The sequence below is a fragment of the Helianthus annuus genome, chromosome 1 (assembly GCF_002127325.2).
Source record: "Helianthus annuus cultivar XRQ/B chromosome 1, HanXRQr2.0-SUNRISE, whole genome shotgun sequence".
NCBI lineage: Eukaryota > Viridiplantae > Streptophyta > Magnoliopsida > Asterales > Asteraceae > Helianthus > Helianthus annuus.
This window is the reverse complement of record NC_035433.2, coordinates 46942567-46960979: the sequence shown is the minus strand read 5'-3', so window position 1 is coordinate 46960979 and position 18413 is coordinate 46942567. Positions and strand designations below refer to the sequence as shown.

General features: G+C 38.2%; 1 protein-coding gene across 1 annotated transcript; it reads right to left on the bottom strand.

Moving 5' to 3' along the window:
• Positions 1–575: 575 nt before the first annotated feature.
• On the bottom strand, positions 576–1877 carry LOC110870483 (ABC transporter C family member 2). Its single transcript, XM_035987382.1, has 5 exons — positions 1809–1877; positions 1592–1732; positions 1391–1516; positions 803–901; positions 576–704 (listed from the first exon to the last, which is right to left on the bottom strand). The coding sequence occupies exons 1-5, from the start codon at positions 1830–1832 to the stop codon at positions 576–578; spliced, it is 519 nt and encodes a 172-aa protein (XP_035843275.1). The 5' UTR covers positions 1833–1877.
• Between the last annotated feature and the right edge of the window lie 16536 nt (positions 1878–18413).

Genomic DNA, 18413 nt, shown 5'->3' with positions numbered 1-18413 from the left:
CATAGTGTAATCCGTCACTCCTCGATCTTGCACAAAAGTTTCCTTTGAAATGGATATGTTTCCAACACAAAAATTTTCAAGGGTAAAAGAGTGTGAGAACCTATCTCTATTAACACTTCATGTTATTTTACCAAAAAAAGAACGTTTTTCATAAACCATTAATTTCCGTATTTCATATAATGATAAACATTCATAATTAACATTCCACCGTAACGCGCGGTTAGCGTTTACTCGTTTTATACAAAAGGGTTTTTTACATATTTCCCTCTCCTAAGCTGTTTTATTACATATTTACCCAATCATAAAATTCAATTACATATTTCCTCTTCCTAACCCATATATATTACATATTTCCCCTTTCATTAAAACTAGTTTAATGCCCGTCCGGTGGACGGGTATTTTAGTGTCTTAATGACATAAGTATGCATTATGACTCTCAACCCGTTCCCCTTTCAACTAATTTTTTTATAACACCCGTTTGAAATAAAACGCAATCCGAATTGACCCGTTTGAAATAAAACGCAACACGTATTGACCCGTTTAGAATAAAATATAACCAAAATTTATTGTTGTCATTAATGGACCATGCACTCAAACACATATACATCTGAATTAGAGTATACAGCTCTAGCCATGGAAACTCTTTGCTTTTGCCCACCACTAATATTCACCCCTCTTTCATCAATCTCAGTAAGATCACCGCCCTGTCATAACACCATAAATTTATTTATTAAAAGTATACCTTAAATATGAAGATATGGTAACATCAACTCGTTCTCTAGTGAAACACGATGATACTTACCGGAAGCATTTCCAAGTCATGCTGCAATGCAGTTACATTTAGTGTCTTCTCATACTTTGCAAGTTCAAAGGGGGATCCAAACAATATGTTGTCACGTACCTGGAAAATAAATGTACAAATATCAACCCATTAGACTTCCACTAACTCTTAAAATATTATTGTTGATGATCTTAATCAGAATAAATGACAACACAAAATGATTTACAAGGGCATATGTATTGGAAATTCATTATAATTAGATGTGGCTTCTCCAACCCATATACTTATAAACAGGTTGATTCGTTCAAATTGGTAATATAAAATATAGCTAAGAAGAAAACGGGTCAAAAGTTGCCCAAAGTGTAGTTTAAATGCATACAACCTAATAAATTTATTATTTTCATTAACATTTAATACATTAATCATTTGTGAAATGTGAACAAATAGCGTTTTGAATCAACCCAGCCTACCCCATTTGCCACGCTTATTTCAGAAAATAGTTAACACAAACAAAAAAGAAACATGACACGACATACAGCTGCATTGAAAATCCATGAGACTTGTGGGACACAAGCAATTGTTCCTCTCAAAACAACATGTGCATCTAACTGGAGGAAGTTCTCCAAGCATAGCAGATACAAGTGATGTCTTTCCCTCTCCCGTGCTTCCAACAATTGCCACCAGACTGCCCGTTGGTATATCCAAATTTATATTAGACAGTGTAGGTTTATCTGACTGCACAATAAAACAAATGAAGTAAATAAAAGCTCTCCATTGTGACACATCAAAAGAAAATCAAATAACAACTACCTTTGAATCCCATGAAAATGATCCATTCCTAATTGAGATAGCTGGAAGTCCTGGTTCAAGAGGTGGATTTGGAAGAAGAAGTCTCTCCTCGGCCAAAAGTAGATCTTCCATACGTTTCAAAGAAACATGGACATTTACGGCCTGTAAATGAGCATATATAAAGATATATAGAAACTTGGAATGAAAATGAAAAGGATATGAACTAATTACACAAAACCTGAGAAATAGTATTTGGAAGCATGAAGAGTGGAAAACGTAGCACAGCGAACAAAGAGAGTGATGTGAAGGCTCTAGTAGGTGTAAGATCTCCTCCAAGTAAAGTAAACAACCCAAATGAAACCACAATCACTACCACTGGGATACTATTTAATATAAATGTATTCAACTGCAAAAGAATTATTAACAATAACCGAGACCGTTAAACACATGTAACCATGAAATCATGTAAAAATATATATGTTTGGTAACATACCGCTCCTAGCATTTGTACTTGCCGATACCATGATAACTCTTGTGTTCGAACACTTTGGACCTTTTTCTTGGAAACTATTCTGAATTCTCCCAAGCATAGCATCTGAAACACAAATTGAAAAGGAGTCAAAATGATTATTAGTATTTCAAATTATGCCCATTAACAAAAGCGGTAAAGGGTAACTTTGAGAGAGGGATAGAGAGTACTTGACAGTGTCCATGGCTGCTAAGATTTCATTCATGAGCTGGTAAATGTGTTCTACAGACACTACATGTTATGGGTTTAAATAGACTAATTTAGGAGGTAACCATATGGAGGTTACCTACAATTTAGGATAGAACGTGGGTGGGGTACATCCTTCCCATAAAAAAAATATAACCACCATAGAAGTGGAGGTCATGGACAAGGTCATGGACAGAATAATGAGGAGCAAAACCACCAGTGAGAAACTCCCCTAAACCGCCATGGGAGCGGTTATTTAAATAACATGAACTGAGATGGGAGTAACCGTCAACCCACAATCCAGTTTGTAGGAGCCATATGTGGAGAACATGGGGCCGAAACTTGCGGAGGTAACTCCCAGCTAAAAAACTGCTCATAACTACCGAGATAGCGGTTAAAAAATGGAGTTTAAACGGCCTGGATTTAGTTTCAGCAAGATCTAACGGTGGAGATGGATTTCAAAGGTAACCGTCACTTAATGGGTTCCATATATATATATAATTACTCTTATTGAATGACTATTTTACCCTTAATGAACTAATTAAATAAAAATTTACATATTTCCTCTTTTTAATATCATCAATCAGTTACATATTTCCCCAATTCATATACATTTTCTCTTATCAAGTGAAAGCTCCAAATGCTTGTCCTCATATTTCACCTCAACTCGCTTTTTCACCACTTCTATTATCATATTCGATAAGTGAGTAATAGCTTACCCTTTAAAATGTTGGTTTGTTATACGCATATACATAATTTAATGTGCAACAAACTTAAACAAAGAGCCAATGGAAACTAAATTTGAATTTAATTAAAACCAAAGGAAACAGATAAGATGAAATACATAAAAAAACTGAATCTCTAGATCCTAAATTGAAACCACGAACATGCTTTAGTTTTAGTTCTGTAACTTCTATTCTTTAAACAATTTAATTAAAATCTAAACCTAATTATATGGCATATAGGGATGCAGCAGCTAGTGGATCACCTCATTATTTGACCTAAATCGCAGTAACAAAAAAGGGATATGAGGATTATGTGAATAAGAAAAGGGTAGTTGAGTAATTTCTTAAAAAAGAGGAAATATGTAATTAAGTTTTTTATTTGAGAAAATATATAATAAGCCCTCTTAGTAGGAGGAAATATGTAAAAATCCCTATACAAAACATCAAACACCAACGAGAACTTCAAAATGAATCCATAATACATGAAACCAAAAAATGTAACTATAACCCGTAAAATCAAAAATCCAACAACTATGATATTCTAAGAAAAAAAAACACAAAATGAAACATAAACCAAAATACATGAAACCCCAAACAAATCACAAAATGAAACCATAACCCCAAATCTTAAATATAGTTTACGAACTACCATGAATAGTAATTTTAAATTTAAAATAATATGTAGCTTTTTAATATTTATGATATCAATATATTATTTTTAATAATTTCTTTTAACTTTTAACATATTTTCAGTTTTTCCTTTTATTATTATATTTACTTTTAGCTTTTAACGTATTTTCATTTTTTCCTTTTCTAAAACCATATCATTTATTTTTGTTTTAATACTTCTTTTCTCTTTTTTTTTTAAATTTATCTTTGCTTTCTCAGTTAATTTGATATTTCTTTAATAACTTATTTTCGTTATTTTTTTTAAGCTTAAGTACGCAATTTTGTTTAATTTTTACCCTCGATCAATATAAGTTTTATTAAAAAAGGATTTATTTTCCAAAAAAAGTATTTATTTGGTATCGTAATATAGTATGATGATATCATCTGAACCAATTCAAACGGTTAGGCTTTCTAAACAACATGCTACATTTTCAAATAACGTTTGTTTTACGTTATCATTTTCTCCGTTTCGCGGTAACACGCGACGTAAAAAAACCTAGTTAAGATTAAACAAGTATGATGTTCTAAAATAACACAAATTGAAAACATAAATCCAAATACATGAACCCCCTAACACAAATCACAAATTAAAACCATAACCCTCAAACAATCAAAAACCTGTGATATCTTTGATTAATGCTTGTTAAAAAGGATTTTGACTGTGAAACAAATTTAAAAACTCAAACTTGTTTCCGGTGTAGTGTCCTCTATAAATGAAAAAAAAAAAGAAGAAACAAATTTAAAAACTCAAACTTGTTTCCGGTGTAGTGTCCTCTATAAATGAAAAAAAGAAGAAGAAAAAAAGTTTAAAAACTCAAACTTGTTTCAAAGGTTTGAGAAGATAAACTTACGAAGAAGAAGAAGAATAAGAAAATCAAAAAGTTATAGATTATGACTTTAACTACAACAATTATTATTCTTGATTTCCTTTATATTTAAATTCTTATGGTGGGTGGTGGTTGGGAGATTAAACCGGCAATGATCAAAAGAGAGGTTCTCAGTTTTTTCCAGAATAAATTTAGAGAATCCATGGGTATTAGGCCATCTTTGTGTGGTTACGGTTTCAGGAAGCTGAGCGATGAGGACGCCGAGGCCTTGGTGAGTGCTTTTTCGCTTCATGAAATTAAGGAAGCGGTGTTTGGGTGTGGCGCTGATAAAGCGCCTGGGCCCGATGGCTTCAATTTCAGGTTTTTGAGGAATTTTTAGGATTTTTTCGAGTCTAATTTTGTGGATTGTATGCAGTATTTTCATCAGTGCGGTAGGTTTAACAAGGGGGTAGGGTCTTCTTTCATTACACTGATTCCGAAAAAAGGGGATCCTGCGGTTTTAGGTGATTACAGACCAATTAATCTCATTGCGATCATAAGTAAGGTGGTGTCGAAGGTCTTAGCGAACAGATTAAAGATGGTCATCGGGAAGTTAGTTTCAGAGTCGCAGATGGCTTTTCTGTTAGGTAGGTATATATTGGATGGTCCTCTAATGGTTAATGAGATTTTGTCTTAGGCGAGAAAAAGCGGAAAAGAGATGCTTTGTTTAAAATAGATTTTGATAAAGCCTATGATAATGTTAATTGGGAGTTTTGGTTAGCGATCATGGATCAGATAGGGTTTCCTCCAGTGTGGTGTAATTGGATTCGAGGTGTTTTGATGTCGGCTAGATCCTCAGTTTTGGTCAATGGGTCACCAACTTTCGAGTTCGACTGTGAAAAAGGGATTCGTCAAGGTGACCCTATATCTCCTTTCTTGTTTATTTTGGTTATGGAGGCGTTTTCAGGCTTAATGAATAAGGCAGGGCTGATAGGGGCTTTCCACGGGGTTCGGTTACCCAGAAATGGTCGATTCTTTCTCATTTGCTTTATGCCGATGTCGCCATGTTGATGGGTGATTGGTCAGATTTCAATTTTAAAAATATGAAGAGGATTCTTTAGGTGTTTTTTTTGTGTTCGGTCTGAAGATCAACCTTCATAAATCGGATGTTTACGGGGTCGGAGTCAATAGTGAGGAGGTGAGTTCGAAAGCTGATGCTTTGTGTTAGGCCCTAAAGTGTGAGACTGACGCATCAAATTAACACAACGGGTTATGGTTACGAACTGGGCTTTACCGGGTTAGTTTGTATTAGGTTTTGGACCTTTACAGGTCACTTGGGCCAAGCTATAGGCCATGTGGGCCAAGCAGGCCCAAGGGGAGCCCATGTAGGGATTAGGGCTTGAGTTAGTATATAAACAAGTTTCTAAGTTGTTTTAGGGTTTGAACTTCATTGTTACAGAATTCATAGAGAGAGCTAGAGGAAGGCGATTTGGTTGTGATCACTTGTACTAGACGGTTTTGCTTATTCAAGTAATAGAATCGTGTGCAAGTGGTTAAAGGTGATTCAGTATTGTTCTTTGTTTTCATATTTTTCGGTTTATCTTGAATCGTCTTGTGATTGGATTCCGCACTCTCACAAGATTAGGTTTGATATCATTGAAAGATCCGGTTTTACGGGACTAACAAGTGGTATCAGAGCCATTAGAACCTATTTCTAGGCTCGGTGTGATATCAAAGATTCAAGATTTTCGTTATTTTTGGTTCGGTGTTCTTCGCGTTCTTCGTAGTGTTCATCGGAATTTCATCAAAAATCACTATATTTTGCTTTTTGATTGTTTCTGAAAAGATGTTAAAGGATTAAAAAAAAAAAAGAGTTAACTGCCATTTTCGTCCCTGTGGTTTGGTCACTTTGGCCATTTCAGTCCATTTTTCAAAAATGCGCCATTTTCCTCCCCGACGTTCTGGAAAGGTGCCATTTCAGTCCAAAAATCATAACCCAGTTAAGTCGGTTAGTAAATAAGGACTGATTGTGTAAATTTGTAACATAAAGGACTGATTGTGTAAATTTGTAACACCGCCACCACTAGCCCTGCCACCACCACCACTCCGCTGCCACCACCACCACCACCGCCACCACCACCACTCCGCTGCCACCGCCACCACCACCACTCCGCTGCCACCACCACCACCACCGCCACCACCATATGAGTCGGATTCGGATTGCACATTTTAACCTGTCACCTGTTATCCCGTAATCCGTCACGAAGCTAACATACCAACCTCACACGATGAACACCGAAGGTAAAGTTAGCAAGGGCCATTTTTTGGGATTCATGACATGGATAACACATAATAATAATAATGTTTGATGATTCAAAAATTAATCACTGCTCTGAACTCGTAACCTCTTGAAAACTCCATGAATGCAATCTCAATCAAGCCATCATTTCCACCATTAACACACCTTCAATGGCGTAACACAAGCTCCGATTGCGTCTTCCATCTTCAACCTCACACCCTACCAATTCCATACACTCACCTTCCACTCACAACGCAACCGCCGGAGCCTCTTTTCCGGCCACATAACCATGTCGTCTTCAACCGACATCCTCTCTCACCACACAGAACTTACAACGGAGTCCGATTTCGAGCAAATTGTTTCTCCCGATGGCACTCTATCTATCTGCGGCTTCGGTTCCCTACTATCCGGTACTCTTTGCACTGTTATCGATTAATAATAATATTATCATACTCAATTGTTTATAGTGTTTTTATGTTTATCGGTTTCTGTTTATTGATTTAGAAGAAAACCTAAATCGAGCTTCAATTGATTTCAAATGTAGATTTGTAGACGACAAATTGATACGGACGACGACAAATTCATCATCATCATCATCATCGCCTCTATTAATATTTGAAGGAAGCAACAGTAACAGCAGCAACAACATTATCATCAACAAAATTGGTGGTGGCGGTGGCAGCAGAGTGGTGGTGGTGGTGGTGGCAGCGGAGTGGTGGTGGTGGCGGTGGCAGCGGAGTGGTGGTGGTGGCGGTGGTGGCAGCGGAGTGGTGGTGGTGGCAGCGGAGTGGTGGTGGTGGCGGTGGCAGCGGAGTGGTGGTGGTGGCGGTGGTGGTGGTGGTGGTGGCAGCGGAGTGGTGGTGGTGGCAGGGCTAGTGGTGGTGGTGTTACAAATTTACACAATCAGTCCTTTATATTACAAATTTACACAATCAGTCCTTATTTACTAACCGACTTAACTGGGTTATGATTTTTGGACTGAAATGGCACCTTTCCAGAACGCCGGGGAGGAAAATGGCGCATTTTTGAAAAATGGACTGAAATGGCCAAAGTGACCAAACCACAGGGACGAAAATGGCAGTTAACTCAAAAAAAAAAAAACAATCTTTTTGTGTTTTCAAAAAAATTTGAAAAAATATCCGAAAAATAAGTCAAATTTTTGGAAAAGTTTTAAAAGATTTTAAAACTCCTTCTTTCACGATATTTAGTTTCCTTTATTTTAGGAAAATTGATTTTGCTTTGAGGAAACAGCTGTCTCGCCAATCAATCTGTTGAATCATTTGAGTCGCAACAAGAATCATCTTCATCGGTTTCGAGTCATCGCCACGGTCTCGACTCACAAAGTTTTCAAGGCCTCGAGTCAACTGGTCTCGAGTCATCCAACAACTAGTCTCGAGTCATCATTCAGCTAGTCTCGACTCAAAGGTGATTCCCAGCATGGTCTCGAGTCATTCCAATCAAATCGCAACCACGTTCTCGAGTCAACGAGGTCTCGACTCAACAACTTCCCGACGGTCTCGACTTTGCATCATCCTCTCACGGTCTCGAGTTGTAATCTTCACCGTCTCGAGTCGCAACATACGAGTCATCATCATCATTGGTTTCGACTCAAATTATCATACACTGGTTTCAAGGTCTCGACTTCACTTCATCTCGGTCTCGAGTCCGCAACCTCTGTTCACTCTCGAGTCATCAACATTCTCAGGGTCTCGACTCATCAACTTCAATAAGATTTCGAGTTCTCGAGTCGCAAACGTATCGGTTCCGAGTCACCGCATTCGTTCCGAGACAGAGGTTTCGAGTGTTGTCTATAAGGTCTCGGGTCATCTTCAAACCACCACTGTCTCGCACCGTCGTCGTTCATCACCTCGTATATCGTTCCGACTCGCAACCTCCACAGTCGCAACCAGGTTTCGAGTTGAAATACTCTGAGTCGCAACCAGCCCATCATCACATCATGTTTAACTTCATTGTTTCGACAGAGGTTTCGAGTCTCATCTCCACAGAGATTTCGAGTCACTGTTTTCACGTGAAGTTCATCATCTCATCTCCGACTCGCAACCACCTCAGACTAATAACCTGCATCTCGACCTCCGACGTTCATCTTCGTCGACTCCGGTCTTCTTCTCCGACCTCACCGCCGGCCACAACATCACCATTTCATCAACCTTATCCGGTTACTGTTCGTCACCCTTCATCGATCACCCTTCTCACCTACGTTAACCTTTCATCCGGTTACTGTTCGTCACCCTTGGCGGCATTGTTTTACAAAGGAAAAGGAATACAGGTTTTGATCGTTTTTTTTAAATTAGGGTTTTGGTAGGTTTTGATAAAGGAAGAAGACAACAGTTGCTCTCGTTTAAGTTATTTATTATCATAATAATAATAATAATCAAATCATTAGTAATCATTACCTAATCATAAAAAAAAAGGTTTTGTTTGTGATAAAGTTTGAAAGGTTTTGAGGTGCGGTTCAGAAAGTGGGTTCATTCGCGTGCAAAGGGTTTGAGTTAGCGAGTACACGGGTGCTCGTTTAGTTTGTGTTTTGAGGAGAAGAACAAAAGTATCAACCACCCATTGAAATTATGACATTACGTGAAGAGATGCTTTCTGTCTTTTGCACTCCTGAGTGTAGAGAAAGAGTTGAGGCATATCGGTTACACAACGCTGAGTTGATTCAAGATTACAAAGATATTAAAAATAAAAACTTTACTTTGGCCAAAAATGAAAAACTTTACAAAGAAAAAATTGAGGCCCAAAGAAAAGATATCGTTCAGTTAAAAGAAGATCTCAGCTCTAAGAACTGTAATTTTTTAGATGCTCTAGCAACAATTAGTGACTTGACCAAAGAATTAGAAGACCTAATGGTCAAATATCAGGTAAATGAAATTAATATTAAAAAATTTGACACTTCTAGTAATTTGGTCAAGAACATTTGTGATATACAACTAGAGTACAAAGAAAAGAAAGGAGCTGGTTTGGGATACACAAAAGCTCCTCCTCCTTACAATCACAATTATACATATTTGCCTTTCACGGAAGAGGAGCTAATTAATGAGGGTAAAATGACTTATGGACCAAAAGTTGATAAGTCATCTGTCAAGAATGAATCTGTTAGCAATAAAAAGTCAGCCCCATCAATGAACTTTGTTTCTAAAGGCAATGTTGATCCTAACCAGTCGTTTGCATGTGCAGAAAAGGTTGACTTGAAATGTGAAGATACTCTTGGGGGAGAACAAGTTTTAAATTCTGATTTACAAAAACCTTGTTTTGATGAAAATAATCCTGATCTTCTTTTAGGACAAAGTATTTTTAGCATGTTTCTTTCGTTAGCGTCCAATGGGCCTGATGTTTTGGGCAAGACTGATGATGGGTGTGTTGAATCTGTGAACATTAATTCTGGCGATGAATTTTCTTCAGCTAATGATTGTGAATGTGATGTTTCTAACTCTTCAGTTGATGATAGTGGTACAAGTGAGGTCCCTCAGGATACATTCAGTGAAACCACTGAAACTACTTCTCAAGAAAATCAAGAATATCCTGATTCTTCTTCTGAATCGGTCTCAGTAGGTGTCCCTAATGTTGAATCTAGTGGGATCCCATTGGAAACCGTTGATGCATGTGATGCAGAAACACGTTTTGATGAAACTTCTACATCTTCTGAAATTAAAACTGAACCAAATTTTGAAAGGGAAGAGGTGGTCACATTAAATGAAAAGTCAGAAGAAAATGTTTCTGAAAAGGAAATTAAAACAGAAACTGAATCGTCTTTTCAAAATGATCCTAATAAAATTATAAAAGACGAAAAACATCAGTTGACTGAATCTCATGCTTGTGCTAGTTCTGATCAACAGGTACAGAAAAAATCAGAAAAGGCACATGGAACACAAGCAAAGCAACCTAAGCAAGCTAAGCAAGCTCGGTCATCTAGGCCCATCAGATCAGCTACTGCTGCTGGCTCTCCGAATCTCCATACATTGAAGCGACAGACATGTTTCAACTGTGGAATTCCTGGGCACATTGCTAGAAATTGTGTTCATCGCCCAAACGTGCAACAAAATGCGAATATTCACTCTTGTGCTGATGTTTGTGAGCCGGTTCACAACACACAGAAGGAGCCAAAACGAGTAGATCAAAATCAGGGATATAAGAAGTCTGCTCATCAAGGACAATCACAATCTCGTAAGGCTCGTGACAAGGTGAAGAAAAGCTCTAATCAGGGAGAAAAGACGAAGAATGGTGCTCAGAGCAACAAGACTTTTGCAAACAGCAAATACAAGCACCCAAATTCATCTTCGTCTAAGAGTAATGTGCAGTCACATCCAAAGCAAAAAGGACCGGTTTGTCCTTCAGGACCTGCTAGAGCAAATCAAGCTACGCAAAATGTCTTTCCGATGAAAAGACAAACTTGCTACAACTGTGGCATTGCGGGTCATATTGCTAGAAACTGCCCAAGGCGTCCCTACGTACCCTACTATATGCAAAATCAGAGGGTTACATCAAAGGATAACAATCATTCCAAGCCAATGAAGGTATCTTCACCTAAGGCAATGAAGAATGTGAATCCCAAGGTTAAACCTTCTGATGGGGATTGGAATGCTGCTAAAAACAAACGCAAGGCTGTTCAGGAACAAAAACGTGTTTCTAAAACTAACAAACCTGAAACAGCTAAAGTTGCTCAACCGAAGGCAACAAACGCGTTTGCTAGACCGAAACAGTTTTGGAAACCCAAATCCAAAGCAGCAACGTCTCCAATCCTTGAAATTAAAGGGGACTTGTGTTTGAAAGAAGTGTCTTATTTTGATGCTTCAGGTAATCCCAGGACCACGATGGCCTGGGTACCCATGTCTTACTAATCTCCTTACTTTTCAGGAACAACTAAGGAGGAGCTGTTGACAATCTCTGGAATGTTGATAGCGGTTGTTCCAGAGATAAAACGGGTAACATTTCACTGTTGCAAAAAGTTCAATTTTTTTTTTACAGATGATATGTTTCCTTTGGAGGAGATTAGAGAAGTAAGATAAGATCAGCAAAAGGTACCGTTTAAATTCAGTACTTTGATTTGAATTTGATTAGTCTTCAGTCTGATGACAGAACGGTTAAGCAAAAATATTTTTCTCTCTTTTTCTTAGTTTATAACTTTGTACATAAAGTGTCCTTTCTCTAGTAAATGGTAAATTTGCGCAAAAATACAAGATTTATGCACAAATTTAGGGGGGGAGAGGAACATATAGATAGATATAGAGTCTTGGGGGAGAAAACTCTCAGAAAAGAAAAATTCAAAAAGAGTTTGCTGTATATATATGCATTGTTTTAGGGGGAGAAAATGAGAAAAATACAAAAACATTAGAAAAATGAAAAAGCCAAAAAGAAAAATTGCATGAAATGGGAAGTGAAATAAATGTTCGTGCTAAAGGGTTTTGACTAACACATGTAAGGTGCCATAGCTGAAAAGACTAGGATCTACTGCGATATGTCGACAGGCTTGACGCTCAACATGATAAAAGATACTAAGTGATATAAACATAACGAACTATGTATCATGTGGGTAACATACCAACGGCGTATGATTTTATGGTCTTAAATCTTGCGCTGATAGATAGCCAACATCTGAGGTTTCGGGTCTTTATATTGTTGAATCATCCGGGGATATCTTGGTTGTCCTTCTGCTTAGAACTAAAATTGTACATGACCCCAGGAAAGAAAGTCACTTGGAATTAGCTCATTTCTATTTGAATGTCTGTATGTTGTCCCGATACACACAATTTTGATCTGATTCTGAAATCTTCTCTGAAAAAATCGTGTACCTCCTCTGCTGCATCCAGATATATGCTGACCTGGAGGTGCTAGGCAACGACAGCTTCTGCTGCATCCAGATACATGCTGACCTAGCTGTACGTTGTCGCGCTGTAGATCTAATACACCCGAAAGAGGCCCTCTAGTGCCCAAAAGAAACCCCAAGAAACCTATATCAAATTGAGAAAAACTCATTTGATCTGTATATTATACCATCTCTGCAAAAGATCTATTCTGTTCTTTTCTCAACCTATTCCCAGTTAAGATTTCAGAAATCTGGATTGGACTTGTGAAATATGTGGTAGGGAAAATACTTGCATGATAGAGTGTGCTGTTTATATTTCCGGGATTTGATTAGTATTTATTTGGGTGTTCATTGTTAAGAAATCAAAACATGATAAAACAGATTATATGCAGACCTAGACTCAGTCAGGATATCTTAAAGGATGACATCAGTATACTCATCTGTTACGATGAATCGTTGTGCTTACCTTGATCGTGGGGGTATGCCTTGGAATGGGACACATGGGTATAATAGTATAATATTACCTTAAGCATATCACGAAGTTGAAAATTGAAAGTTGAGCGTTAAAGTTTAAGTGGACAAACATATTGGCAATCGCATAGACCAGTTTGATTAGGCTCGTACTGAAAAGTGTTCCTTAGTTTGCCTTAGAACGAATTTTGATCCCATTGCAATTGTAATTGTATATTATGGTAGCTGTTTATATTTGAGTTTTTATTTGTTTTTAGTTCTTTAAAAATTAAAAAAAAATAGAAAATTCCAAAAATCCAAAAATAGAGTGATTATTTGTTTTCTTAAAAATTAAAAAAAAAATAACCGTTCTTGAAGATTTGACTGATCATCAAAAGTTAAGAGAATTTAAATTGTGAAATTTGATGTACCTAGTGTTCATATGGTACACTCCCTGTTGCATAAGAAATGTTTGCTTATGAGTTTGTGAGCATGTGCAGAACTTGATTTCAATCAAGAACAGGGATTGATGAAGACTGAGATGCTGTTAGCTGCTGAAGAAGCCAAAAGCATCACAACAACAAGATGTACCTGAGTCAGAAGAACCGGATACGAGACGCCGTCTGACAATGAATGTGCATTTGAAGAAGTACCGTGAACCTGCTTGAAAGACAAAGACTGAAGAAGAAAAGAGCTGTTGAGAATCCTCCTCTCACATTCTTTTTAACAAGATTTTCAAGCAAATGCTGATCGTGATCCTGATATGAAGCTAACCACAAGAGCTGAAGAAAGAGACCCAGTGCTGAGAGTTCAGAAGTCAAGAACTTCCACAACATCTGCAGCTTGGAGACAACCATAGATTTCGTTGAAGACGTTGCTGAATTCAAGTTATGAAGACAATTTGATGGCATCAGTCTAGGGGGAGATTGTTAGGCCCTAAAGTGTGAGACTGACGCATCAAATTAACACAACGGGTTATGGTTACGAACTGGGCTTTACCGGGTTAGTTTGTATTAGGTTTTGGACCTTTACAGGTCACTTGGGCCAAGCTATAGGCCATGTGGGCCAAGCAGGCCCAAGGGGAGCCCATGTAGGGATTTGGGCTTGAGTTAGTATATAAACAAGTTTCTAACTTGTTTTAGGGTTTGAACTTCATTGTTACAGAATTCATAGAGAGAGCTAGAGGAAGGCGATTTGGTTGTGATCACTTGTACTAGACGGTTTTGCTTATTCAAGTAATAGAATCGTGTGCAAGTGGTTAAAGGTGATTCGGTATTGTTCTTTGTTTTCATATTTTTCGGTTTATCTTGAATCGTCTTGTGATTGGATTCCGCACTCTCACAAGATTAGGTTTGATATCATTGAAAGATCCGGTTTTACGGGACTAACACTTTGGGGTGCAAATCGGGTGGTTTTCCGTTTATGTATTTAGGAATTAAGGTGGTGGTTAACATGAATAGGGTGGCAAACCGGGATCCTGTGGTTGATATTTTTAGATGCAAGCTGTCGAAGTGGAAAGCGTCAACTTTGTCTAAAGCAAGGAGAGTTACTTTGATCAAGTCCGTTTTAGACAGCTTGCCTACTTATTATTTTTCATTATTTAAGGCCCCAGTTAGAGTCATCGACACTTTGGAAGGGCTTATGAGGTGTTTTCTTTGGGAGGCTCGGATGAGGTGAAAAAAATGAGTTGGGTTTCTTGGGAGATTGTGACGAAACCAGTTAAAGAAGGTGGGCTGGGTTTATCGGTTCTGAAAGTAGATAATGAGGCGTTGCTGATAAAATGGTTGTGGAGGTACTTCACGGAAAATCATTCGTTATGGAGAAAGGTTGTTGATTATCTGCATGGGTCGAGCCGTAGGTGGGGGGTGGCTCCAGTCCGTAATGATTTGACGGGGGTTTGGAAAACGATGACACTTTGGAAGGGCTTATGAGGTGTTTTCTTTGGGAGGCTCGGATGAGGTGAAAAAAATGAGTTGGGTTTCTTGGGAGATTGTCACGAACCCAGTTAAAGAAGGTGGGCTGGGTTTGTCGATTATGAAAGTAGATAATGAGGCGTTGCTGATAAAATGGTTGTGGAGGTACTTCACGGAAAATCATTCGTTATGGAGAAAGGTTGTTGATTATCTGCAAGGGTCAAGCCGTAGGTGGGGGTGGCTCCAGTCCGTAATGATTTGACGGGGGTTTGGAAAACGATAGTCACTGTTTGTAATAAAATTAAGATACAAGAGATCAGGGTTAGTTCTATGATTCAGGGCAGGGTTGGGAGTGGGACTCAAATACGTTTCTAGATTGATATTTGGTTAGGACAGCAACCACTGAAGGAAAGGTTTCCTAACCTGTTTAGAAGAGAAAAAAACAAGTTGTGTGTTGTTGCGGATAGATGTGAGTGGTCTGAAGATGGGTTAAAGATTAAGTGGAATTGGAATTCAGCTGTGGGCTTGGAAGTGGAGCTGGCAGAAAGGATCGAATTGGAAGCTGATCTGGGTGGTTGCGTGTTGGAAGAGAAGGATGATAAATGGGAATGGAACGATAGTAGAAACGTAGTTTTTTTCGGTTTCCGGGACAAAGAAATGGATGCGTGGTCACAGTAACAATGCGGATCAATTTGGTTTTAAATGGAGCAAGTGGGTTCCTAATAAGTGTAACATTTTTATGTGGCGCGCCTTCTTGGATCGGCTCCCGACGAAGACATCGTTGATTAAAAGAAATATCATGTGGACAATGACGTTTGTGCGTGGTGCGAAGAAGGGGAAGGATCAGTCGATCATTTTATTACAGTTTGTAGCGTTTCTGCAGGCGTTTGGCATAGCATTTCTGTTTGGTGTCGGATCCCAGAGATCTACGTTTTCAGTGTGAAGGATGTTGCTGCTCTGCACGAGTTCTGTGCAGCGGAAGGGCATAAGAAAAGCCTGCTTCAGGGTATTTTCACTGAAGGAAAGGTTTCCTAACCTGTTTAGAAGAGAAAAAAACAAGTTGTGTGTTGTTGCGGATAGATGCGAGTGGTCTGAAGATGGGTTAAAGATTAAGTGGAATTGGAATTCAGCTGTGGGTTTGGAAGTGGAGCTGGCAGAAAAGAGCGAATTGGAAGCTGATCTGGGTGGTTGCGTGTTGGAAGAGATGGATGATAAATGGGAATGGAACGATAGTAGAAACGTAGTTTTTTCGGTTTCCGGGACAAAGAAATGGATGCGTGGTCACAGTAACAATGCGGATCAATTTGGTTTTAAATGGAGCAAGTGGGTTCCTAATATGTGTAATATTTTTATGTGGCGCGCCTTCTTGGATCGGCTCCCAACGAAGACATCGTTGATTAAAAGAAATATTCATGTGGACAATGACGTTTGTGCATGGTGCGAAGAAGGGGAAGGATCAGTCGATCATATTATTACAGGTTGTAGCGTTTCTGCAGGCGTTTGGCATAACATTTCTGTTTGGTGTCGGATCCCAGAGATCTACGTTTTCAGTGTGAAGGATGTTGCTGCTCTGCACGAGTTCTGTGCAGCGGAAGGGCATAAGAAAAGCCTGCTTCAGGGTATTTTGATCGTCGCCAGCTGGAGGTTATGGAGGGCCAAAAACGAGAAGTTGTTTTCCGGTAAGAACTCGACTGTGGCGGACATTGTTACGGATGTCAAGTCGTTGGCTTTTTTGTGGTATAAGCATAGATTTAAAGGTGAAATTGTAGAGTGAGAGAGATGGCGTTCTCAGGGGCGTACCCACCCTAAGCCAAGGGTGGGCGGGCGCACCCCATGAAAAAATATTTTTTAGTGTTATTTTTCACCGGAAATCCCGATCGCACCCCTTGGAATTTTTTACCCGAACCCCTTGAAAATTTTCAACCGCCCCACTTAGAAAAAAAATAATCATTAACCACTTATTCACTTAATTATTTAATCCAATCAAAGCCCAATCTGCAATCAATTTTTATTAACACAAGTCTAAACCCAACCTAAAGAAATTTAAACTAAATAAAATAACTCAAACCGATCCACCCATTTCATTTCCAAATCCCGCCCCCAAAAAAACTCCCAGCGACTTGACGCCACTACTCACAACCTGGTTGCTTTTTTTACCGGAAAAACCAAAATTCTGGTTGAACCGACCCATATTACGTCAGAATTCCAATATAGAACTAGTATGGTTTATTTATTTATTTTGTTTTATGTGATGATTAGGAGAAAATATAGATATGTAAGGGTTTAATCTTTTTATATTTTTTTTGATTTTTTTGTTGTTCTAGACTTGTAGTTAAATGATTTTGTTGTTTTATTTATAGCTTTGTTTGTTTAAATGATTAGTTACAAGTAATCAACATTTAATATTAGGGCTTGAATGTTTTAAAAATATAATTGAAAGTTATGGGCTATGGTTGAATATGATTTTTTATTTTGTTTAAGTGCTTAGTGCTGTTTTATGAATTTATGGAGCAAATTATATGTGTTAGGAACAATGAGTAAAAATGTAATGAACTTATGGCATGTTTTGTATCTTTAGATGATATTTTCGATATATTTCAAAAAAAAAAAACCTATAGGGCACAATTTTAAACACGTTTGTAATTTATAATGACGTTTGACGTGTTTTTTATGATTTATAAATTTTAGTTTGATGTTCTTTTGTTTTACATGATCCAACCCGACCCACTATGAACTGATATTTTTATACAGCTAGGGGCCTAAAATCTTTAAAAATATTCTGCATCCCCAGGAAAAAAATCCTGGGTCCGGCACCGGGCATTCTTTTGATGTAATGTAAGTTCTTGGATTGGTGGTTTTTGCCTTGCTATCCCCTTCTTGGTGATAGCTTGTGCTTTTTGGTTTTGATTGAAGTTTGATTTTCAAAAAAAAAAAAAATGTAAAAGACGATTAAGGATAAGGGTGAACGGGGCACCATGCGGGGAGTGGGGCGGTGACCCAAGTCCCCGAGCGGGAACACCGCCGCCATCCCCGCGGTGAGTGAATTCGGTGACCAAGATCGGGGAGGGTTCACCGCGTGAGAGAGGAGAGAGAGAGAGAGGGTGATTGATTGTTAATGTGGGTTCACTCTTTTTTCACCAATCATATTTTTTTCTTCTTTTTTTATAAAAAAATAATTGTGTGAGTGGAGTGATGTCATCAAATTGAGGTTGTGAGGGGAGTTTAAGAGGGAAGTTGACGTGGCATAACCTGATTGAATGTGTGTAACTAAGAGGGGAGTGCCCCGCTCACCCTAACATTTAATGCTTTCATTTCATGACATGTACCCAAACCAACCGCACTTATGGAATTAATTTAAGCTAATAATTAATCAATATTTAGAACAAATATTTTTATTTATACATATATAAACATAAAATGACACGGTTTGTTGAAATTGACAAAA

Coding starts and splice junctions, on each gene's coding strand:
- LOC110870483 (XM_035987382.1), bottom strand. CDS start 1,832: ATGCTTCCAAATACTATTTCTCAG. Junction 902..1,390: donor TGCTTGGAGAACTTCCTCCA/GTTAGATGCACA, acceptor TTTATTTTCCAG/GTACGTGACAACATATTGTT. Junction 705..802: donor ATGACTTGGAAATGCTTCCG/GTAAGTATCATC, acceptor GTGTTATGACAG/GGCGGTGATCTTACTGAGAT.